General features: G+C 40.2%; 1 protein-coding gene across 1 annotated transcript in view; it reads right to left on the reverse strand.

Moving 5' to 3' along the window:
* Window positions 1-3,186: 3,186 nt before the first annotated feature.
* GPI (glucose-6-phosphate isomerase) overlaps window positions 3,187-24,735 on the reverse strand; it is a 22,818-nt gene continuing 1,269 nt past the window's right edge. The window contains exons 2-18 of the mRNA XM_042027672.1: window positions 20,621-20,711; window positions 20,169-20,237; window positions 17,265-17,384; window positions 15,345-15,428; window positions 15,113-15,259; window positions 13,305-13,376; window positions 12,227-12,271; window positions 11,403-11,456; window positions 10,456-10,516; window positions 8,918-8,961; window positions 8,554-8,706; window positions 8,095-8,224; window positions 7,650-7,726; window positions 6,232-6,360; window positions 5,723-5,798; window positions 5,574-5,640; window positions 3,187-4,248 (exon numbers count right to left, since the gene is read on the reverse strand). Coding sequence (XP_041883606.1) covers window positions 4,125-4,248; window positions 5,574-5,640; window positions 5,723-5,798; window positions 6,232-6,360; window positions 7,650-7,726; window positions 8,095-8,224; window positions 8,554-8,706; window positions 8,918-8,961; window positions 10,456-10,516; window positions 11,403-11,456; window positions 12,227-12,271; window positions 13,305-13,376; window positions 15,113-15,259; window positions 15,345-15,428; window positions 17,265-17,384; window positions 20,169-20,237; window positions 20,621-20,711 — 1,543 coding nt within the window. The 3' untranslated portion in view covers window positions 3,187-4,124. The remainder of the gene's footprint in view (window positions 4,249-5,573; window positions 5,641-5,722; window positions 5,799-6,231; window positions 6,361-7,649; window positions 7,727-8,094; window positions 8,225-8,553; window positions 8,707-8,917; window positions 8,962-10,455; window positions 10,517-11,402; window positions 11,457-12,226; window positions 12,272-13,304; window positions 13,377-15,112; window positions 15,260-15,344; window positions 15,429-17,264; window positions 17,385-20,168; window positions 20,238-20,620; window positions 20,712-24,735) is intronic.

Here is a 24,735-nt window from a genome sequence, read left to right on the forward strand (position 1 = left end):
AATACTTGATAATTATTTCAGTGAAGAAATTTTTCCTGGTATCCAGCCTGAATCTCCCCTGGTGGAACTGCAGGCCATTTCCTCCTGTCCTGTTGCAAGGGAGCAAAGTGTTGACCCCTCTTGTTCTGTCCTGATGCCCTATACTGGCTCTTGTAATACTGATTTTCTTAAGCAGCTCAGGAAACACTGCTGCTAAAGCACAGACTACCCAGCCACAGAGCTATGCCAACTGCTCTTTTGCAGTTTGTATTGATGTCTATAATGGGTTTTGGAAAATAAAGCAAATAAAGAAAAAAAAACCTAATAAAGTATCAAGAGCACAATGAAACTGAACAGATTTGTCAAGATGGCTGAAAAAAATTATATTGCATTTCTTGAAATGCCTGAAGAAACAGTTCTAAAATAAGCAGCTCTGCTAGCACAGCAAAGCCCTTTAGTTAATCCAGGAGCTTCCAAATAAATTTAAATCAACTGTAAATTGAAAACTTTATGAAAAGTCAGAGTCAAGGTCTGAACTCATCAAACTCATTGGTTATCCACTTTACTGGCTTAGAATAACAAAAGTGGTATTTTTAATAAGACCAAAGCCACACAGAAGTATTCAACAAAAAACTGCTACTCCAGATTTATTTAACTTTTTTTTGCCGTTCACTAGCACTCAGAACGGCAAACAACATGCTCTGCTTTTATCCTGTGTGAGGGATCTTTCTAGCAGATATTGTCTCTTGTGGCTGTTGCTAATGATGAAAGGCAGAGCTCAGCCTTTCTAGGAATTACCACATACTTGAGAGTGTTCCAGATGCACAGTCACAGGCCAACTCCTTGACATCTAGCTCTTCCCTCAGCTGCATCCTCCATGCAGCCTGCTTCCAGCCTTTGCAAGGATTATCCATTCCCCAGCTCCTTTCATTTCTCCCAGCCAGCAACAGCCCTGTTCAGCACAGACAGCCACACTGAGTGCCCTCTCCACATAGGACTTACTGGTCCACTGGTCTGGGCTCAAAATACTTCCTTAGAGAAAAGGCTATGTAAATCTCAAAAAATAGTTTCGAGAAATCCTGAAAGTATGTCTACTTGTGAAACCACCATCAAATAAAATCCAGTGACTATGACAACCTGAGTAGAAATTCTTTTGTGAGTATACTTTTTGAAATTCCAAGTACATCCAGCAGGTTTAAGAAATCTTGTTTTAACAGAACATCAGGATTTTATAATTTTCTTCTCTCAGAAAAATCCATCTAAGAAGGAAAACAAGAGAAAAAATGAGGACAAATTATCTGGACATTACAAGCCCTCTGGACATGTTTTGCTTTAGGACTACTTTTTATCTGATCTATTTTGACGACCCCCGTGTGCCACAAAACTAACAAAAATTTGAAGTTTTCTTTCAGAGAAAGTAGAGCAATTCAGTTACTAGCATTAAAGTTTGACTGACCTAGAAGCCAAAAGCATGTTCTTCTCTGCTGAATTTTTATTAATAAGCCAAATTGCTTAACCATTCTCTCTGGAAGCCAAATAAAAAAATAACAGCAGGAATTACCAAAGCAGAATAATTTCAAGAACATCTAAACAAACACTATACCTGAAATAGGTAAAGAACAAATGAGGTAAAGCTATCTTTTTACTTGACTGATCCATACAGACACATGACCTGAGCACTGCAGCACTACCACTGCAGATCTCCAAGGGATCACTCATTGATTATTCCTGCCAAATCCTCTTTAAACAAAAGGACTGGAAGATGCCATCACACACATAGCTCTTTAAGACAGTCTTTCTAGATCAACTGCTATACTATCATATTCCTCCACTGAACTCAAACCCACACAATCTATATTAAGTACATGTCCAGTGGGAATACAATATGAATTTAGCATAATTTTAAGTATCAGATTTTTCCCATGAATACAGAAATTACCTTCTCAAGAACTCCTAAAATACCTTCATAGATTAGTTTTCACACTGAAATACTATTATGATTATATAGTTAAATCAGCATTACAAATGTAAAATATATCAACTTAACTTACATCAGCTGAAGCATCTCCACACAGTATTTCTTCAGAGGCTTTCATGAGGAACAGGTCTTGTGGGTAATGGATGGGGTTGAGGATTAGGGAGCATGTGCCATTTTAGGGGTATGACAAGTTTCTGCCTACTTTGGGCACATCATTACCTTTCATTCTGTCTTGTATATGACAAGACAGTTTCATCAGACCTCAACCATGCCCATTACAATTTCCCAGGTAGACTTCAATGGGTTGGAATTTCTCATTACCAGAGCACAATTCATGAAGAAATCACTTTTATTCTTGCAGGAATAGGGTGGCTTGATATTAAACAGAAGGATTTAAACCAGTTTGTTCAGTGGAGCTCCAGAAACCTGAGTCACAAAATGGTTGTGTTACCTCACAGGACATGTGTCAGGGCACAGGTCAGAAACCAGTGCCGAGTCCCCGTAAGGACAGACCAATGAATAGCGAGACCCCAAAGGCCACAAAACATTCCTGTCACTCACAGCAGGTTCTTGAACCAGATGTGAGTTTTATACTGTCACCTTCAAAGTGCACCCACAGTCCCTCCCACACACATTACTTGTGGCCGCCTCAACCACTCCAGCAAAAAACAGCTTTTTAAAGCTTCTTCATTGCTTCCATCCCTGTGTTTGCCTGCAGCCCTGGGCGCAGCCTGTAAGCCCGAGGGTGGCAGGTTCGGCAGCCTCGGCGGCGATCCGGCACGCTGCCGACACACCTTTCCCTCACGGCGGCGGAACGCGGCGGGCTGAGCCCTGAGGGCCGCGCCGGCAGGGGGCGCCCCGCGCGCGGCCAGAGCGCCCTCAGGGAGAGCGGCGGGTCCGGCCCGGCCGCTCAAGGACACGGCGGGAGAGGAGCAAGCTGTGCCGAGCACCTGTGCACCGCGGGAGGCGAGGGTTAAAGCCTCCTGTAAGAACAGGCTGCTTCCCTCTAGTGGGTTTCTCTTTCTGTGACCATGCTTCATACGGAAATATTGCTCCATAGGTCCGATCCTAACCCCTGCAGACAGACGGTGAAGCACAATGCAGGTGCCACATCAGGGAGGTCCAGCCCTCAGCGCCCAGCCCGGCCAGTGAAGCCGCACAGCAAAGATGGGCACTAAGGGGTCCCAGCTCACACAGGGCAGTCAGTGTTGGGGGTACGAGAACCAAAGTTTCCTTTCAATGCTTGTGTCTTACCTTTATTAAAGGTGTTACAGAACAATAGCCAGAGCATGCCAGTTTGCTAGCAAAGAGGTCAAGAGTAGAAGAGAACAAAAGAGGATAAACAACTTGGTGACAAGCAGGTTTCTCTATTTTCTCATTGCTGTTGTCAGACAGTGATGCTGATTAAACAGTGAGAAATTGCCCCTGGAGGACACCAAAATTACATTTCTTCTCCAAGTGATCCCAAGCTTTTGCTTCACAAACTCTGGAAAACTGTTTGGAGAAGCTACGATATCACTGTCACTCCAGGAACTTTCTTCCTTTTTGGATAGCTGTCCACATAGCTTACAGACAAAAAAAGGAAATCTTTTACCAAACATCAGTAAACTTGCATTTTCACAGTAGCACTGGGAAAAAAAATCTGTATCTTGCTCAAGAAGGATGAAATCTAACCAAACAACCTACAGCTGTAGATTTGATTCTTTAAAAACATTCTAGTTTCCAGCTTACAGTAGAACCAATCCAGAAAGACAAAAGTCAGCTTACTTGGCTTCAGAGGACCTTACACAGTGAGTGAGGCAAATGTAACCAGGGCTGCACTTTAAAGATAGAGTGAAGAAGTTTTACTCATCCATCATACCTTTTGTTTTCTAGTATCAGTAGGTGATCATCTTTAAGGAAGTTGAGGGATCAGAATTGAGGAATATACCAGTTGCACTTTACAGATTAACAGCCACAAAACCAGAAAGCAACTATACAACCTCCGGTTTCACAAAACTAGCTTCATTTGTAACACTTGACGCAACAAGATTAACTGCAACAAGTGAAGAGAGCTACATCCATACAGTGCTATTTTTGTTAGAAGTGGCTAAAAAAAAAAAAGCACGACTACAACAGATTTGGGTATTCGGTAGTGAGATTGTCGATGTCCTCCAAGTATTTCATTTCAAGCTCTGTGTTTTTTGATGAAATTGATGAGCCCATTTGTTGAGCTATCATGAGATGTCACTGGAGCATCTGACTCCAGTTCAGGCTCAATTTTCTTGGCAAGTTGTTTTCCAAGCTCCACTCTGCATTTATAAAATCAAAAGAAAAAAAGCAATATTAGTGCTACCAACTTACTGTATTTACTATAAGCCATTGATATTAAAAATAGATGCTGGTAAAAAAGCAACTTCCCAGTGAACACTGTGATATTTTACCCCTCAAAAATTACTGTCAAAGTATTCAACTCAGTGCCATTCATGAAAAACTGGAGTTCTCATAGTTGCTTAGCTGAGCAGACAGCTCAAATTACAGGATGTCTAAGTGAAGATTTTGTTTTAGAAGTTAAGCAGAGTCTTTTCACCTCAGTATTCACTTGTGTTCTGCAGCCTGCCCCAGTGCAGAATACATTCAGCTGGCTCCTGTTCATTGTTGAACAGGACAGTGCTCGTAACTCATCACAAATCATTCACAGGTGATTTGTGTCACCTGAACAATGAACAGCTGAGTTGCAGCCTGGAAGCATCCCCAGCAGGTTCTGCTACAGTATTTAGTTATAGAACATGCTGTGGTTGCGTAGCACTGAAGAACAAATACAAAGACTAAGGCAGCTTAGTGTAAACTGATATTCTACACCTGTAGAGCAAATGCGCTCTTCAAAACAACCCCTCACAGCATAGGCAGGCTGCACCTGAAAAATCTTATTTCCCAATCCCTCTACCTAAGCCTACATACAGTATATTGTACAGTTCATATTACTACAGATTAAAGAATCTGATTAGCTCCTGATTAAGTCTTTCATTTTTAAGTGACACAGTGACAGACTCCTCCCAACTGCTGTTTTGTGCTCATGGAGCTCCAGCACAGCCCTCAGTCACAGATGCAGCCTGCATGAAACCAAGGGCTCCCACATACACAGACCTCTACCAGGAATGTTGTCTCTCCAGTACAGGAAAAATAAGAGGTGGTCAATCAGACCACCAGTAGTAGGCAGTTTGAGTGGCTCAACAGATGCCACTCAAACTGCCTACTAAATGTTTCTAGAGGTAAAATATTTTTTTTTCCCCACACACTATAAAGACATTTCCCTTCCTAATTCTCAGAGCATGTGTTCAGCTTGCTTGACTATCTTCCTCACTACTGCATCTTTTTTACATTCATAGTATTTTTTTAAATTCAACTAAACAGAGGTGCTTAGCCAAAATTGTTATCTACAAGTCATTATGCATGGCTAACCTATGCATAATGCATTATGGCATGGTAACCTATCCCCAGAAAATCTGTTTTCATTTAAAGCCATCCCATAATCATGCACTCTAAGTAAAAAACTTTTTCATTGTCTTTTCTCTAACTCATGATAGATTCAATAATCTCTCAATAAGTATACAAGAAACAAACCAAGGAAACTTACCCCCACTGGTCATAACTGTTAATGTCCCAGACAACTCCTTGAACAAATATCTTGTGCTCATACATGGCTATAAGCAGAAAGAGATTTATCAATAAACTTGATCAGAAAGTCTTCATTAGCATTCACAGATGAGAAATCTATTTACTTACCAATGATGGCTCCCAGGGTGAAGGGGTTGAGTTTTGTAAACATGATTGAATTGGTTGGTCGATTTCCCTCAAAGACCTTTCAAAACAAGAGTTACATTGTCATCTCATGTTGTAAAATTTACATCAGAAACTTGCAGGTTTTATTCTCGAGTCCACACTGGACTATTTGCATTAGCAGCAAATACAAAGTCCTGAAAGCTTTAAAGGCCTTCAACCATAAAATTGTATCACTTCCATGTTTTATCACAAACACAATGGAAAATGTGTCTCCAAGCATCACTGCTGGCTACTGTGGGCTACAAGAAGTAACCCAAAAGTCACTAGTCTAGGGCAGTGCTGAGATAGCCCATCTTTTCTGGAACACCCCACAAGGCTCCAGAGCCAAAGTGCTGCTCACAGCCTGTTCCAAGTGCCCTGCCAAGGTCCCACTGGTGCCACTCCATCCCAGCTGCCCTCTCACCCCCAGCAAAGCCCTCACTACCACAGCACCTCCTGAGCCTCCAAGGTACCTTGTGGGGAAGGAGCTTCTCCAGAGCCTCTCCGCTCAGCCCAGCCGCCTGAAGCTCCTTGCGAGCCTCATCAGCTGTCTTCCCTTTCATCAAGGCCTCAGTCTGAGCAAGGAAGTTGGCCAAAAGGATCTAGCAGGTAAAAATAAACACAAATTACCCCTTGCAGAGCTGGAAGAGTGGTACCTGGTGCTTGAAAAACTAAGACCTAGTCTAGACTTACAAGCCAGTTTTAACACTGTGGCAGTAAAATATGCAGCAGTTTTAGCTATTGCTTCCTACCTCAGAGTGCCAAGAGACTTAATTACTATTTTAGAGTACACATATCCAAAGACAACCAAGACAGTTTTCCAGAATCCTGCCCCTGCTGAAAATGGCAGCAAGTGAGACCAGAGGAGCCAGGACTTCACACAGCCCTTTCACCCAGTATAGTCTATGACTATCTCATGCTACACCCTATCGTGGAAAAATGTGGAAATGTGCAAAGATTAGTCAAAGGTAACCAGCTAAGATGTACTTACTCATCTGTATGCAGGAAAATCCCCACAGCTTACCATACACACCAATCCCCACCAATGCACTGCAAGGTTTTAGTTTAATGCTCCCTGTCTAACGTTAGCCTGCAAATTTATCTCTGGTTTTGTCTTACCTGAAGATACAGTAAGTTTTTCATAGTCAAATGAAATCTTTTCTCCCCTTCTTTTGAGGAGTCATACTCTAAATTTTCACCTGTATTTGGTGTTACTTGATGAAAAACTACTATTACACAATTTAAATAGCACTTGTATACTGAAATCATGACAAGACTGAAATGCAGTAAGTAAAGATGCTTTTTCTGAAGAATGCAGTAAATAGTTGACCTGAACATGTTTCCACCTTTGAAGTTAAGAAAAATCTTAGTTCATTGAAAATCCTTAGTCAGATGATACATTAAACTAAAAACTGGACAGGTTAAAAACATCTATGCAGAGGGCCATCACTCTAGCCATACCATTATATTCACCCAATTTTGTCCTAGAATTTAAGACTTGAAAGCTTCCTCAGAGATGCTGTCACATCAGGTCTGAGAATTTGCTTCCTCCTACTCTGCAAGGATTACATTCCTTACAATTCTTCAAGGAGTTTTCTCTCCAAATACTTAATTGCTTAACTCTTTCCAGCTTCAGTAGGCCCACAGGAAAGACCACTGAGCTGCCTCAAGAGCTGTCACTGCAAATCCTTCAAGAATAAACATACCACGGCATTATATATTACATATAACATGCAATTATAATTTAGATATTTTTAAATCTATTGTGAATGTTGACAGAGTCTTTGTGTATAGTTTCAAAGGGACATTTAGAAATATCACACAATGCAATACCAAGTAAGCTTCAGTGCTTTGAGCCACAATAAATATGGTGCCCTAAGTAAGAACTTACCTTGTGATGCAAGCCATTTCTGATGGGGTGCTGGGTCTGCACTGGGATCAGGAAGTCACAGGGAATCATGCGAGTTCCTGTAAGAAAAGCCAGGTCAATAACCCTGCAACAGGTAAGTCTTAGAAAAACCTTTACTTCTCACCCCATTTTCAGAGTTACTGGCAGACTCAGTCATTTTCAAAAGCCTTAGGGAAGAGCATTATTATTTGCAGCAGGGTTAAGTAACAATACAGCTCAGTCGTTTCAGCTTTATTTGACCACCTCATTGTAGCTAAAACCTGCATCTTGTAGCCTTCACAAGCCACTAATTAAAAATCCCATAGCAATGTGATGCTAGGTTAGATAAGACTCCAACCTCTAAACAAGTGCAAACTCTGCAGACTCCTGCAGCTCTGTAGCCATTCAGACTTGAATTCCAGAACTTGGTATTTAATAATTTGTTTACCTTGGTGAATGAGCTGGTAGAAAGCATGCTGCCCATTGGTGCCAGGCTCTCCCCACACAATAGGGCCAGTGCTGTAGTCCACACGAGAGCCTTTCTTGGTAATGTACTTGCCATTAGACTCCATATCACCCTAAAGAAGGGAAGGCCAGGACCACTCAGTATCAGTACAAGTTTCCATACATACTTCACCTACAATAAATAGTGCTTGTTTAAAGAAATTTTCTAAGCATCAGGGATACAGCTGCCTAATTTATGGACATCAAGATAACAGAGGTATGAGGAAAACGTCTTTAAGTGAGCAAAGAAGCTGATATTGATCTTGGCACCAGGCTCTTTAGGCAGCTGATTACATGAATTAAGTGACCACAGTTTTAACTGACACATGCATTCAGGTCCCTGAACCAGGACAGAAGCTTATCTTCACTTTGCTGTAGGAAGCCTTGCTCTGCCGAGCCCTACCTGCTGGAAGTAGGCGGCAAAGCGGTGCATGTACTGGTCATAGGGCAGCAAGGCGTGCGTCTCACAGCCGTAGCAGTTGATGTACCACACCCCCAGCATGGCCAGCAGAACGGGCACATTCTTCTCCAGGGGGGCAGTGTGGAAGTGATTATCCTACGTGACAAAGGAAAGTTACACTTCTGATAAAGCAGCTGCCATCCCTCCCAACTCCTACATTGTTTTTATTGTTGTGTTGATCCAATGAGCGCTTCCCACAAACTGTCAAGAGGACACGGGGAGCTGAACTTTAGAAACCAACCTGCCTTCAGTTTCCTTACTATCAAGTCTAAAAGAGGAACATCTGAAATGGGCATCCCACACTCACCATCCAGTGGGCTCCAGCAAGCAGACTCTCAAAGTTGTCAAAACCTAACAATGGAAAGAAGTCAGTTTGTATTTACTATTAGAACTGAAACTTCATTTTTCTTATAGAGACAATTGTGAAACAGTTTTGATTCCCTGTTTGCAGCAAGGGCTCCCAACTACTAATCGAGTTTAAAGCTGCACTTAAGACTTCTCCTGAAATTTGCATCCCATAAGCCAGGTATTTGCTTATGCCTGAAACCCAGACTTCAGAGCAAGCCCAACTTCATGAAACATGATTCAAAAACCTTTGCCTAAAATCTCCATTCAGGTAGAACGAACAACTAGAAGGAAAACAGAGGCATTTAATACAGAGGCTGCTTTGAGGCCACAGTTTTCAGCAAGTCTGAACACTTCAACACTTTACAGCCAGTGGAAGAGACATCCCCAAAAAAACAGGGCAAGGTTAGTACAGCAGGGATTTCTGCACTTGTGTGAGGAAAAACAGCTCTAATAAGATATTCTCAAAGAAAAAGCTACCCCTCCCTTCCCTCTTCTCTCAACTATTCACCTGAGCTTTCTTTGCTTCATAGTTAGGGTATTTAAACCTCCATTCACTTTCCCAAATGAATAGTTTCACTAAGGCTAGCGTTTCCTGCAAAAACAGAAATCCTGATTCTTACATAGCAATTAGGAGATGAAGCGTTTGGAATTAAAGCAGCAGCTCTACCTATGGTCAGAGGCCAGCTGTGGGAGATGAGGGGTCTAAGAAGTGCAGATAGGCTGGCACATCAGCAGTCAGCACCAAATCCGTCTGACAGCAGCAATGAATAGTTTATTGCAGACAAAACAGTAAGTGCCTGACTTGCTTATTTTGCTCTTATAATACTTTTTTTTTTTTTACACATGAAAACTCCTATTCATATAATTCCAAAAAACACCAAACCCAACGTTATTCTTTTAACCCCTGTGTAAGAGAATTCTAACTTTTGTCTAGAAAAATAAACAACATTATAGGTTCAGACTTTAAACATCTGAAAGCAGTGATGAGGGAACAAATGCAATCATCAGGCCCAATAGCCTAGACAAAGTACTGGGAACAAAAGGAATTAATAGGAGACAGAGATAGTTAACAATGCTAAACAGAGCTCATATGCAGACCTGGAGACAGGATTTTGGTGTTTAGTGTGTGTATACTTACAGATACTAAATATTCTACCTCAAGTTTAGGAATGCCAGTTGCAAAGTCTGATTTTCAACACTGACACAGCTTTACATAAATCAGGCACTTTTGGCTATGTAACTAAAGCAATGGAATTTAACTACTCGTACCCAAGTACAGGGTAATTTCTGAAACTGTATTTGCAGTACTAAAATATCAAGATTTCCATTGCATTCCAGGTCATTTTTTAGCACCCACATCCAACCACTTAGAGTAGGCAGGTAAATAGGATTTGCCCCAAATCTGACTCACGATCTACTATTGTTAACGTACTCCATAGTTATATTCCTGAAGCAAGCAAGCAATTCTTGGCATGGTGACATCACAGGAATACCTACCAATATGCAGGGCAATGGAGAGACCAATGGCAGACCACAGGGAGTAGCGGCCACCAACCCACTGCAAACAAGAGATGGTTGACAGAAGTGCAAGGCTTTTACATTCAAACTATTAGAAAACAGCAGCATGTGTTCAGACTGTTCCCAGCAAAAATCAATATTCTTTCTGGTGATAGTTCACCGTATATATTTGGCACAGCCAAGGGAACCTGCACTTTACAGTGCACCCTTAATCCTTAAGTATGCCTTTTCTGAGAGTCTGAAGTTATCCTACTTGTCCAATTTTTAGAACATCTGTTGACGTAGATACCTTAATGCCAGTTCACTTCCAAATCCTGAATTGGCAGCTTATATAACTGCTTTCATAGTATCACTCTTCTACAGGGAAGGCCTGCTTCAGCAAAATTCTGACACTTAGGAAAGGCAGCATTTCAAAAAACTTCTGAACAGCCACTCATTTGTCAGGCAATTAGTCAATGAGACAAACCAACCTGTTTCTAATTAAGTATAAGGACCAAGACTAAGGGTAGTATACTTAAAATATGCATCTGCTACAAAATCTCCAATCAGGCTCCCATTTCTGAAGCCTGACCTTTACTAGGCCTAGGTCATACACCATAGACACCAACAGGCAAATGTCACAGCTTATAATAACTACTCACACAGAGGAATAAGCCAAGACTATCTCCTGTTACTCAACAGCTGATTAGACAGCTAAGAACATAGAAGACTCCTCTTCAGACTTTTGACTGGAGGATTTTAACAGAATGGGCAAGAGTTCTCAATTTGCCTTTAGTTAAGGGCTTTCAGGTATTTCAGTGCACCGAACACAACTCCTATAATTTAGGTGCTTTTGCAGTTTCCAGACATCTAGTTGGAATCCTCTTATTTGCCTCAGAAAAAGCTAACAGTTAACACCTACCACATCATATTAGACATTTACTTACATCCCAAAACTCGAACATGTTCTCTGGGTCAATTCCAAAGTCTTTAACTTTAGGCTAAAATAAACATGTAAAGACACCGTAAGTAAAACCAGCAGTCATAAAAAGTTTTATACCAAGCAAACAAACACAAGTTAGGTATCTATTAAACAAACAATACCACAACTACATCTACTTTAAAAAATGCATAGCATCTATCACAAAAATTACATTTTCATTTCCAGAAATAACTATCACTACTCACTATTAAAAACTGCATACATTCATTTTCTGATGAATCTAAGTGGCCATAAAGTTAAAGCTGGACTGACATTCAGTTTACATTTAACAGAACCATAATGTCAGTCCCTGACAGCCTGTCAATGACTGCAGTGTTGTGCTAATTGCTGCCAGTCACTCTACTTCATACTTTTTAATGAAGCACCACATCAGTGTGCTCATCATAAGCTTTATTCAAACTGCCTGCACTACTTCTGCTCCTACCTGGAGTTTAGAATAACATTTGTTTATGTAACTGCATTCACACACACACACACTTAAGCAATTAGAGGTAACACTCATTAATAACAGGAGTCATTTCAAGCACAAGAGCTCTCAATTTCAGATTTAAAGCTCTAGCAGAAAAAGCATACATCTATAATCAAGGTTCTGTCTTGGTACAGTTCAATACTCTAGAAGTGTTTCAGTTACTTTGAGTAGAAAAAAAAGGCTTCCTTTCAAGAGGAATGCTGAAATTTGGTACTCAAGCGTCTTACTACAAGATAGGCTTCCCTACCGGATTTTAAAGTAAGGCTGTCTTAAAGGTACACTAGATTGGCTATACTTACAGCATTGGTAGACAAGGCAACAAAGTGCTTGGCCACAGCTGAAGGCTTAAGAAAAATAAACACACAGTTAGATCTAGAATTCAACTATTTTCATTTCTGGTTATAAAGCTGATCTGCTACCATTTAAACAAAAAGCTGTTGACTATCATCAGTTGTTTCTGTGTTATTAATTTGTAATCATCTTATTCAGATTCAGCTTGGGATTTGGCAGCACACCCAAAGAGAACATTCTGATGATATTCTCACCAAGCCCTCCAGAAGCACTCCCTCTTGAGAGGGGCACACCCTCTCCTTCAGAGTCTGTTATCAGCCTGGACACCACCACCACAGCTCTGGAGCAGATGGTGCTCAACATACATCCACTGCCCTTCCAGCCAGGGTCAAGAAACCAAGACAACTTGAATTACTGATAAAGGTCAAGCTCCAGATTTAGACCTCAGTCTTTCAGAAGGTGTTCTGGTGAACAAAAATGAGTTGTCTGAACAGTAGTGTAAGGAGGAATTTCAAAGCCCAGCTTTCAAACTAAGTACAGTCACCCTGACTGGAACAGGTTACAGACCATCTTAATTACCTGAACAGGCAGTATCTGCTTTTTTCCTTTTAAGAGTTAGAAATAGGAGAGAATGAGACAAATACAAGGTTTCTATTCATAGCACAGCCATCTGCCATAGAAATGTCAGTGTATCATTCCAACCATAGCTTCGTTTCTAGTTTTTAAAGATTTGGCAATAATCTAAAGGTAATGCCATACACAGTATTCTTGTGTTTTCAATATCAGTCATTCTACCAAATTATTGGTCAGCTCTAAGGCACACACTACACTCTATTACTTAACAGGCAAGATTGGAGGAACGATACATGACAACTATTTATAATGAAAAACTAGTGGGTTTATCACTTTGATTGGACAAAATGGTCAGTCATTAACAAAGTACTGAAATGATCTAAGTACATAATTTACTAAGCTTATGTTTGGGCAATTACTGGCTTTGCTCCAAAGCACACAGAATAATCATGAAGAAATTGCACAACAAAAGCTGTTGCATTCTGTTACTTAAGCTAAACATCTCAGACTTACATCATTAGCAGCACGCAAGAACCACTCTTTGGCCGTTTCTGCATTGGTGATGGTTTCCTGGGTGGTGAAAGTCTGCATATTGGAAAGCAAGCAAATAAGTAAAATACTGTTCTTAAAATGGAAACAACTTCAGGTTACTAAAGCATCACATGTTCAGATAACCAGAGCAGAGCGATTCTAGATGTTCTTAATACACGGCTGCTGCCAGATTACAGAAAAAAGCAAGCTTATGAATCCAGTAAACACTAATATTGGTAGGTTTACCCATCTTGTTTTAAACTAGTATGTATCTGAGATCTGAATAATTATTCCCCATCTCCTACCTTCCCACTCCCCAAACTGTTCTTCAAAACCTTGAGAATAAAGTCTTTAATTTTTTAGTAAAAGACTAAAGTTTTACTGTTCAACTAAAAACAAACTAATTGAACATCAAAACAGGATAACCAAGCTGACTGTCCTATTGTTCTTCAATTCCTACTTTTTCATGGAAAAACACTCATTTCTGCCAAGACTCTTGTCATAATTTTTCACTGATTAGAGGAAAACATTTTCCTGCTTCATGAAGTGTGCACAGAAGTTCAGTCATGCAGTTTTGCAAGTATCTACAACCATTCTGATTTATTCAGCCATCAAAATTTAGCTTTAAGGGTGAACATTAGATTCATCCTACTCTCATCCATCTCCAGAAATATTTCATTATGAAACATAAGCCTGTTATGGAAAGAAAAAAATGCCATTCATCCTCTTCCAAATATATCCAATTATCTAACTACAGTCTGGCAAACAAACTCAAGTGTTACTCTTTCAATTTGGCAGTTTTCTAAGCCTTTGAACCGTGATCCTTGGACTCAATTATTCCAAGTGACCATTAGTATTACTTTGTGTAATTTCCTTATTATTCCATAAGCTGTTGCTCAGCCGCAGCACAGCCAAGATAAGATAATGAGCACTGTGCAGAGCATGGCCAGCACTGCACACATGTTCACTTGTTGCAGATTGTCTCCAACAGCAGAAAGGTTCTACTGTACTTTACAAATGAAGACAACCCAAGTTACATAATCATGAAGTTTGTCTCCACCTCTTTCCTCTTCTCAGACAGAAGCATTCCTCAGAGGAAGAGGGCTGCTAGCAATTATGCTTACAGAGTAAGGTCTTAGCAAGGCAAGACTTAAAGGCAGCTATTCAATCTGTAATCAGAAATAAGTGTCATCTTATGAAGTACCAGCTGACTATCTTTACCTCTTTAAGTAAAGCAGCTTAGTATTTATAGTGCTCAAATAACTCAGCATTTAAGTTATTTAGGTGAAGCTATTTTGTGACTACCCTAAAATAAAATGGAGATTCTTAAAACTACATGCAATTCATTAATGCAAAAAACCAGAACACTTAACAAGTAACACTGTACTTAAAATAAAGGACCAAAAGACATTTAGGAATTTAGGAACATCCAGAATTTCAAAGAAATAATGACATTGGATCCTACACTCCACCTACAGAGAAGCGCAGGAAAACAAACTTTGTGAATAAAACTGAAACCTGGATTGACTGAGAAAAACCCCAGACAACATGAAATTTTTCATGTATCTTATTTAGGTTAAGCAATTCTCAGCACTTGACTTACAGATCCCCAAGTATTTCAGCAACAACACAAGCCTGTACTGCAAGTTTAGAAAGAATCACAACAGGCCTGTTTAGAAATAATCCACACTGGAAGCCCCTGATCTAGACATTCCTGTGGACAGACATCTCTTCTGACTGAATTCTTTACAGGCAGAGCAAGTCACAGGCAGTGCTTGTATCAGACATACCTTTGATGCAATGATGAAGAGAGTAGTGTCTGGTTTAAGTTCAGCCAGGGTTTTGGCTATATGAGTACCATCAATGTTGGACACAAACCAGACACGAGGGCCTCCCTTGGAATACGGTTTCAGGGCTTCAGTTACCATCAGAGGGCCCTGGATAGAAGCCACAATTAGATTTTATCCTCACTGTAAGCATGCACACAAAGATGTGCAGGGTGCATAGAAGTCAGGAGCTTACCAAGTCAGAGCCACCAATCCCAATATTGACCACATCAGTTATTGCCTTTCCAGAGTAGCCCTTCCATTCACCACTACGGACCCTCTGTGGCAAGAAAAAAATAAAAATGCAATGACCATTTTATACTTACACTAAAGCTAGTGATGCCAACCCTGGAAATAGGCTTTGTTTTCAGGTATTGTTGTAGAAAGTTGACAAGGACAGCTTTCAAGCCTCCAGACCTTAGGGCCTACAGTCAGGGCTACCTTCGTACCTACACATTGCGTTATGTCTAAGATTGATGTTGCAGTGTGTTTTTACTTCTAAACACTTACTGAAGTTAAACTCTCCCCTTCTGTGTGGATTGCTGTAGCACTTACAGTGTTTGCTAAAGCAAGAGACATCTATCCAAAAATGAAAACTTCTTGGGCATTAAATTATTTACAACAAATATTTCAACCTGAAGCAGCTCTTTAAGTGTCTAACTAGCAAAAACTTCACCAACTGAACTGGAAGACAATATTAGTAAAGTCAGAGATAAGAGATTTACTGGCAAACCAGACATTCTAAAAGCTTTTCTATTGCAAGTATGCTTTGCATTAGGATTTATTTCTGGGCTTCACCTTAACAGCACATGGTGCAAGTTCCTGCTCTGTTCTTGTTCTTTAAGAGTCACTGAGAGTTTCAAAACAAAATCACAATCATTAAATAACAAACTCTACATTGAATTTTGTCCATCATCTACCACCTATGCATTCAATCTGTTCCAGTCACAAAAGCAATCTTTCTAGTATCATGAATACTTCCAAGTACATTCCCCAGGTCTAAAGCAATTTTTCTACAAAGCACTTGGTTATGCTGGTACTTGCTCTCCTTCACTACAAATGTTTAAGCTTTTCATTTTTCCAAACAGAAAATGCATTTTTAGTATACAGCATTCCTCTACCTCATAGAGGATACATAGTCTTAAAATCCCATCTGCTAAGTAAGTGACTGAAACCAGCATATTTTGTTAGTATTTTCAAAGAAACTGCTTAACATGATTTTTTATTTTGCAGAGAAGATACATCTGCATAGAAAATGATATTCACAGGCTTTGAAAATTCAAATCATACAGCAAACAAGAGGATGGCACCTGTGAAAACTCTTGTTTTGCACTACCAAAACCTTAATCAGCTAGAAATCCTACAGTGGCAGACACCACTGAATTTCCATTGCCATTCAGTTCTCACAGTATATGAGGAAAGTACCAAATTCACTGGTGCCAGTTACTGTGATTTTGGAATTTATCATTAAGAAATGGACAGACTGCAAGTTCATTTTGCATAGGTTAGAAGTATGAGTTGCCAGTGAAACAGGGCACTACCACCTGCATAAGGCTCACAACAGCAAGCAAGCAGGTCCAGGACCTCACAGCCTTGTTTAAAACACATTAAAACTACTCAGGGAGTTTTTAGTGCAAACAGTAAAATCAAAGTAATTTGACCTAAAACCAGAAGGTCCTTAAGAAACTATTTAAATAGAGCATAACCAAATAGCAATTGAGCTGGGAACTTCTACCTCTCTCCTGATTTTACACAAATGTTAAGAGGCAGTTTCTACCTCATGCAGCCAATTAGTTGAAAAATTAGCAAGAAATAAAGTAATATTTGAATGGTACTTAATGATTTACAAGACTTCCAGAGTACACACAAGATTACTGCTGAACGAGCAAGATCTAGGGAGCCCATTAAAAATAAACCCAACTGGAAACAGAAAGAAAAAAGTGAATCAATAAAACCAGCTCCAACTCCATGCTTGAGCCAGAAGTATCATAAGTCTCAAAGAAGGACACAATAATTCATGTGAACCAGTCTACAATCAACACTTCACAATACACATGTAAGAACCTGGCTGCGTATAGAACAAATATATGAAAAATAAGCTGTGGTGGTACTATACCTGACAGAAATGTTTCATTTTGTCCAACACTTTGTTTACTTCTGGAACAACATCCTTCCCATCCACAAGGATTGGCACATTGGAGCGATTTCTCAGAGCAATGTGAAGCACAGCTCGGTTCTGAAACAAAAGAAAGAAATCAAGCTCAAGTGCTTTCCAGCTATACCCCAGGGCCTCAGATGCCCCATCCAGCAGGCAAGTACAATCCTCAAGATTTAAAACTCCTTTAGATTAACTGCGATTAGTGGAGCAGTATTTTCAGTGTGTGTACATACACACATCAGCAGCTACCTCAATCACCCTCTCACTTCAACTCAGTGCAGGGGGCTTATGACAGCACAATATGCAAAGTAATAGTTTACTTGGGAAAAAAGGCTCAAAATCCCTTTAAAAGCATTTAGAGATTGAGGTTCAGAATTCAGCAATATTCACTACTCAGTGATCTTTATTTTGGCATGCTTTAGGTATACAAGAAAGAAATTGTTTCTTATTGATGACAATAGTGAAAAATCAATTACAACAAGCAGCTGAAGTTATTTTCTCTGGCATCTTCTCAATTATCCCAAGTAGACCATTTCATACAGGAAGAGACAAATAACTTAAACATTTGACAACAACAGATACAATAGCCACATCCCTCCATCCACTGCCCACAATTAAATGTTGCCTGAACACTTGCACACCAAATACGTAGGCAGCCGTTGTGTTTAAGACAAAAAAAATCTCTTAGCATGCACCATTTTATATTACTTCTCCACCGTTACACATAAAGCAAAGCACTGAAATCTGGCCTGCAGTTCAGCTGTTTAAGAGCATAGCAGTTTTAATCTAGAATGAAAGAATTAGTCAATACTAATGAACAAAGTAAAAAATTAGTCTGCTCTACCTCATTGTTCCTTACTACAATGAGAGGCATTGTGAGACAGACAACACAGACAATATGAACTGCCAAGTTATGATTTAAATACCAAATGCTAATTCAAAAATCATTGAGTTTGTGATTACTGACATGGAATACAAAAAACCTCTTTCATTTGCTAATTAAAGTATACCCACTCAAATTTGGGGTGGACAGAGAATTTCTTTTGCAGCACTCAGCCATGGGATGGTATTTGGTAAATACTGCTCACTATCAGGCTTGAAGGATGCTTTGTCTAATCAAGAGCAGTCATCATACTTGACCTGATCTCTATGGTTAAGCAGAAGTATTCCCTAAACATCATGTAGGCTATGAAGACTGTCCCAGTGATGAGTGTTCAGATGAGTTACCCTGTAATGCTCTTTGTACCATATCAAGCTCCAAGTTTTAACTCGTCTGGGACAAACACCTGGCACCAACACACAGGTGCACTATAAAGAATTTCCACATAAGCACACACCATGCAGCCAATGCCAGCAGCACCAAGTACAGACAAGTCTAAAATACTTCAGACAAATATCCAAAGAATGTTCTAAAGCAGATCAAGAGTAGTGGACGAGTCAGTTCTTGCCGTCAAGCAGCTCCCTTATGTCTTACTGCTTTAGGTTTATTCATGCTGTTTGACAGCATCCTGCTTAACATCTGACAATTTCACATTGTCCACAAGCTCCAGAGCCAAATGAACCTGATTTGATATTCTATACAAACAGAAAAATTAGGCAAACCCCCTCTAAGTCAACTTCTGAACTGGAAAGAAGCAACTGAAAAACAGCCTGATAAAAAAAGAAGCATTTCTAGACTTAAGATATATAAAGTGGCATCAAGACAGTAGGAAAAGAGGGAGCTAGCAGCAGAAGCCAAACATATCACAGTTCAATATTGTGTTTAGGTGCTTTCTGTGAAAATTGCATCCTTCTGAGACTTCAGCTGCTACATCTGCTCTCAATACACAGCAAAGAACAACTCTATAATATATAGTGAGAGATGGGCTAACCCTGTAATAATTTGTGTTATGTGAGGCTAGTGAAAGGCAGTGTCTGACAAAACAACCCTCCAAACAGATTTAAGACTTCTCACCCTCTTTCCCTGCTTTCTTTTTTCACTAGCTACATCTGCAAATTGAAGGCATCAACACAGAAGGAACAGGAACCATTTCTCCAGTGAAACTGTATGTTTGTGTCTGTGCCTTTTTACAAACATGAATCATTCACAAACAATACAATGTCCAACTGCCAAGTTGCACAAGCTGTTGGCTATTGATTGATTTTAAGCAAAGTCAAAGGAAATACTGGTTTCTCTGAATTTGACTCAAACATACTAAGTAGCCTTAATTTTTAATGCAGACTAATTAAACCCACTATGCTGTTGAGTACTCAGTTTTCATCCTATTTTTAATACCAGAAAAAGTACAGTTGGCTTTCTGTATGTTTTAGTAAAGACTTAACCATAACTACAACCTTCAGATCTACAAAAAGAGGAAGGTACTCATCCTCTTACTGAAATGCATGGCTAATTTCCCAAGATTGTTTATAGTCTTGACTTTTAAATGTACCCAAAGACAAGTAGCATCACAGCCCAAAGCAGAAAGTCTTACACAATCCTCCCTCACACCCTTTAGGCAGTTTACTAAGCTTTATGAACACTAACATTAGGCAAAAGCATTTAAGGGATACCTGGAATGCAATACTCTGCTCCATGCCCTTTGCAAGGTCTAACTCATCTTCCTCTCTACAAAAGAGGGAAGAGAAAAAAAAAAAAAACCACCACCAAAACATCTAAAATAAGATACACTGAAGGAAGGAGTTTTTTAGCAAGAACTTTAAATTTTTCTCTTGAAACAGTGCAGCAAACATCACAACCACTCAGCATTTCAAAGGAGTATTTAAAGTAAGTCTTTTCAGGACTTTGCTTACACAGATGCATAAACATCCACAATACACAGGCACAATTAAAGTGGAAAGAACCGTGGACAGAAATAGCCTTACCTCAGTGAAGTTGATCTTCTCTCCACTGAACATGCGCTCTCTGGCACTTTCCACACCCCTTGACTTTGCCTGAAAAAGGTAAATACAGATTCCTCTTAAAATAGTGGTAAGTCAACACGCACTACAAAGGTCCAGCTACATTAAGGAGCATGAACATTTAACACAAGACAGGGAAACAAAAATTACGATGGATTAAATGACCCACTAGATTCTAGGTAAAAAAAAAAAAAAAAAAAGATTCTCCTTTTTTAAAGTAAGTATTTTTATGCAGATCTGCATTGAAAAATGGCTTTGTAACTTGGGGCTAGATGATAATGCAAGAATTTGAATCCTGCCAAGATTTGTAAACAGATGCCTTTTAACTTGTTAGCTAATATTTATAAATGGTGCTAGAATAGTGAGTTGCAGGTAAAAACTATTTTGTTCATTAATGCAGGATTTTAAATAGTTACCAGTTCCATCAGCATTTTCATCACTTCTTCTGTAACAAGGTTCTTGGAGTAATCCAGTAAGATATCCCCATGGTCAGTATTCAAGGTCAAGCTGTCAAAACCAACAGGTTGTTTAATTGCACATTCCTGAAGGGTGGCTCTTTTAAGCAAGACAATAGTAACTCCACTATAGATTACAAAATAATGAGAATCCTAATTAGACTAAGTTATTAAAGAAGATGTGAGTGACCAATTTGCCCAACAAGTTTTATAAAATGACTGCTGTTTTTTTGAAAACCATGTTTTTCAACAACCTGAATTACAGTGTCCACTTTCTGCTTGTGAAAACCCAAATACAGTGAAGTACGTTTGATGTATAGTTGGACAATCAAATACTGTTTCCACTGAGCCACCAGCATTCTCTAGCAATAATAAACCTTTTCCTTATGTATTATCAGTAAAGAGCTTGTCACATTCTTCTGCTGCTGGAAAATTAAACTGTCTTCCTACAGGTCCAAGTCTTCAACAAGTCTAATTTAAAAATCTGTACAACTTCATGTACCAGAAGCATTCTGTCAACTACTATACAGAATTAAACCCCATTTGTACATGGTTTAGTCTCACAGTCCTCATTGATTCAGTGGATGTCTCCAAATTATTTAATTAATGATCTGCAAGCTACAGCCTAACCCTTCAGAATACAGGCATTTGTATGTCCACATCTGAGAGGAAACACAGAAATGGTAGCCCAGTAGAAACCAAGTGAGCCCATTTGTATTTACTATCCTTGTATCTATGTGATAGGTTCTACAGCTCCTCTAGGCCTTTACAACATTGGATTTTTACCTTCAATTTCTTCTTCGCAATCATTTCCAACTAAATCTATGCAATTACTCTAACTGAAGGGTTGAATTCTGTAAGTCAGCCTTTGATAAAAGCACATCTTACTCTCCCTGTTGCTCCACACCCATCCCGCCCCCCCCCCCCCCCCCAGGAAATTGCAGCCATCAAAATTCTCAGTGTTTCTGCCTTGTTCATTGTCTCCCCTTCTTTTTCTTTCTCAATACCTGAGCACAGAAACATGCTCTGTCATTTCAGCTGCCACATATGCCAGAGACTTCACAGGGACACACCATCACGTAATTGTTATTCATACATAACATGACAGAGCAGGCACAATTCTTCAAAGGAAGAATGGAGCTGAACTTGCAATAACTGTAATAACCAGCAAGGCCTTAACATTTCAGTGGTTTCACTAACTGTTAACTTCATTAACTGTTCATTAACAATAACATCCTTTTTATGGTCTTAAAGTATATGAGTGAATAAGGAAAGGAAGGTGTCTTCAAGCACAGTCTTAGAACCACATTTCTTTAATAAGTGAGAACACAGACAAACAAGAAAAAGCAGTGTCAATGCTGTTAACCACCGTTCTCTTCAGCAGGCTGCCAGCAGTGATCCTGAAATTTCCCCTGACCACTCAGCACTAGGATCCATGGGATATGGCTAGCTAAAGGAAGGACTGGTTTGTCTCACCCACCACATTTGCTATTCACTGATACAGAAGAAAAATAAGAACAAGTCTTTGAAATTCCATGCCATTTATCTACAGACATCTCAGACTTGAACACATTTCACTAATGATACATCAACATCATTGGTATACTAACACTTCTTCAGTTAGTAAGTTTAGGAATGCTTCCCCTGTACTGAACTGCGGATGATAGCCTCTCCCAGTGCTCTACTCCACAATGAAAAGGATTTTGTGCTTACTTGACATGTTTTACATCTACAATACATTCTTTTACATATATGAATGAAAATCAATCTCACTAGACCTATAAGACAGTATCTCATGAAATTATGGCTTGATTCAAACCACTGCTCATTTGAAGAAACTGCAGAAGTGTGCCACCCAAGACATTTGAGGCAAAACCAAGTAACGGCTACCAGATTTAACTTCCCACGCACAAGGTGAAGCGGACAGGGTACAATGTAATCTTGTGTTAAGCCCTTACAGCAAGGGATCCCTCCACCCTTTGTTGAGACAGAAGCCCCAAACCCTGCAGCTGAGCTGTGTTCTGCCCAACTACCCACTCTGCAATGCAGCAGCTCATGGCAGTGCTGCTCAGGGGGGACAAGAGCCTTGTCACGTAAGCCACAGCCACTTCTAAGTGATGCAGCCCTTAACCTGCAGCATCTCAACGATTTCATCTCCCATCACATTTTCCATTTGCACTGGAGGCTCTTTCTTATCCTTGATAATGGACAAGCCAAGCAGCAGGAGCATCATTCTAGTGCTTTCTGTCTGCATCAGGGGTACCTTTGTCAGCACCCAGATATGTCTTACCTGCTGAATTTTATGATGGCTGCATCATATCTGTTCTAACCCTTTCAAAACCAGCAGTTTCTAGTGAACAACCCCTGTTGATAAGAACTCCTGCTCCTACCAGACCTTACCACCTTGGGTGGCAAAGAAGGCAAAGATCTCTTACAGGTATGACTACACTTCTTATCAGGAAAACAGGATATACAAATTCTGAACTAGGAAAAAAAAGGACGAAAGGAAGAAAGGATCTTCTGTATATCTATTCTATAGGATGCAATCAGTGAGTATAAGCTTCTCAGAATATTAAATAAGATACCTGTGCTCAGATATAAAATAGATTAAAAACTATTCACACCAGTCTGAAATTCCTCCTGAACCAGTATCAGGAAGCACTTTCACCTGGGTACCGCTTCTCTTTTCCTTCTAAAAGGAAGGGAGTCAATGATTTTACAACAATATCTAGCAGAAATAAAAAATATTCATAAAGTCTAATTTCACATGAGGGAAGTTGCAAACTACACAGGACCAGGTGGCCAAACCTCCAGACTACTTTGGTTTTCAACAGGTATTGACTACCATCCTCCTGCTGATCTGGCTCAGAGTGGCCAGCACTGGTAAGAGTACCAGTGAAGCTGTCAGCTCTGCAATTGTACTTTGCTATGAGGAAGTTCTCCTAGACTAGAATGAAACGACTTATCAGGAAACAGGACTGAAATAATTAAAAAAAAAAGAATTAAGATAGATGAAGTAAACTTAAGACACTTCAACTGTTTACTTATGGGCAGCACAAAAGGACATGAATTAGGGCAGCTATTTGAAATAAATAACCTCAGTACAGACCACTTCACCGAAAAAAAAATACTGGAGATAAGGAAAAACTTGCCTCGAGAACTAGGCCTACTAGTGAGGATCAAGCAGATTTGTATAAGATATTACTGATAAATTTCTTAACAATATAAAAAGCCACATTAAAAGTGCCAGGTGAAGTCAGTACTCCAAAAATTTAGCATACTTTTTCCATCGATGCAAGTGGTATTTTATCTCTCATATACTGATATGCAGGACTTCATATACAATCTTTAGTTACAATGTAAGAATTTTCTAATGAGCTCAAAAGGGGAAAAGAATCCCTTTACGCAGGACAGTAATGAAAAGCTTGATGCACACACCAAGTCTTACCACAACACTCTAGAAGTCTTATCACTCACTCTAGAGGTGAGTTTGCCTCTATTACCCAGACTCACTTTAAAACTCAAATCTGGGATGCGTCTCATAATATTAGACTTTTCCGACTGCTGCTATAGTACAACAACGTAACCACACACGTGCCTTCTCAGCACGGTCTCCAGCGTGCAGAAAATACAAGTCCCACTTCACAAGATGAAGGCGCTGAACGTTATCACCATGCTTCCACTTGTTACTTCCTCCTCTACCAAAACGCGCTGCAAGGCATTTTCTGTAGCAGCGATCGCGTGAGGCGAGGGAGGGCTAAACCTCCTCAACAGCCCCCGCTGCCCGTCTCCGGGCAGGGTCGTACGGGCGGAGGGGGCTCACAGGGATGCACGGCCCCTCGCGATTCTATCGAAGAGCTTATCATGACTAAGCACGGGGTGCGAGAGGCTGCGAGTGCCGGCCCCACAGTGCGGCTGTGCAAGAGCAGCGGGCGCTGTGCTGCCCAGCACGTACCCTGCTGCAAGGATGAGTCAAGGGCAGGCGGCGCGGCCGCCCCTCAGGGGCTGCGAGGAGCTCCCCCCGCCCCCGGCCCGGCCCCCCGGCGGCGCTACCGGCGCATGTGCCCGGGCCGCCA

This window comes from Corvus kubaryi, unplaced genomic scaffold, assembly GCF_017639235.1.
Source record: "Corvus kubaryi isolate FWS band 111438036 unplaced genomic scaffold, C.kubaryi_AGA036_p1.0 37300, whole genome shotgun sequence".
In the NCBI taxonomy this organism is placed as follows: domain Eukaryota; kingdom Metazoa; phylum Chordata; class Aves; order Passeriformes; family Corvidae; genus Corvus; species Corvus kubaryi.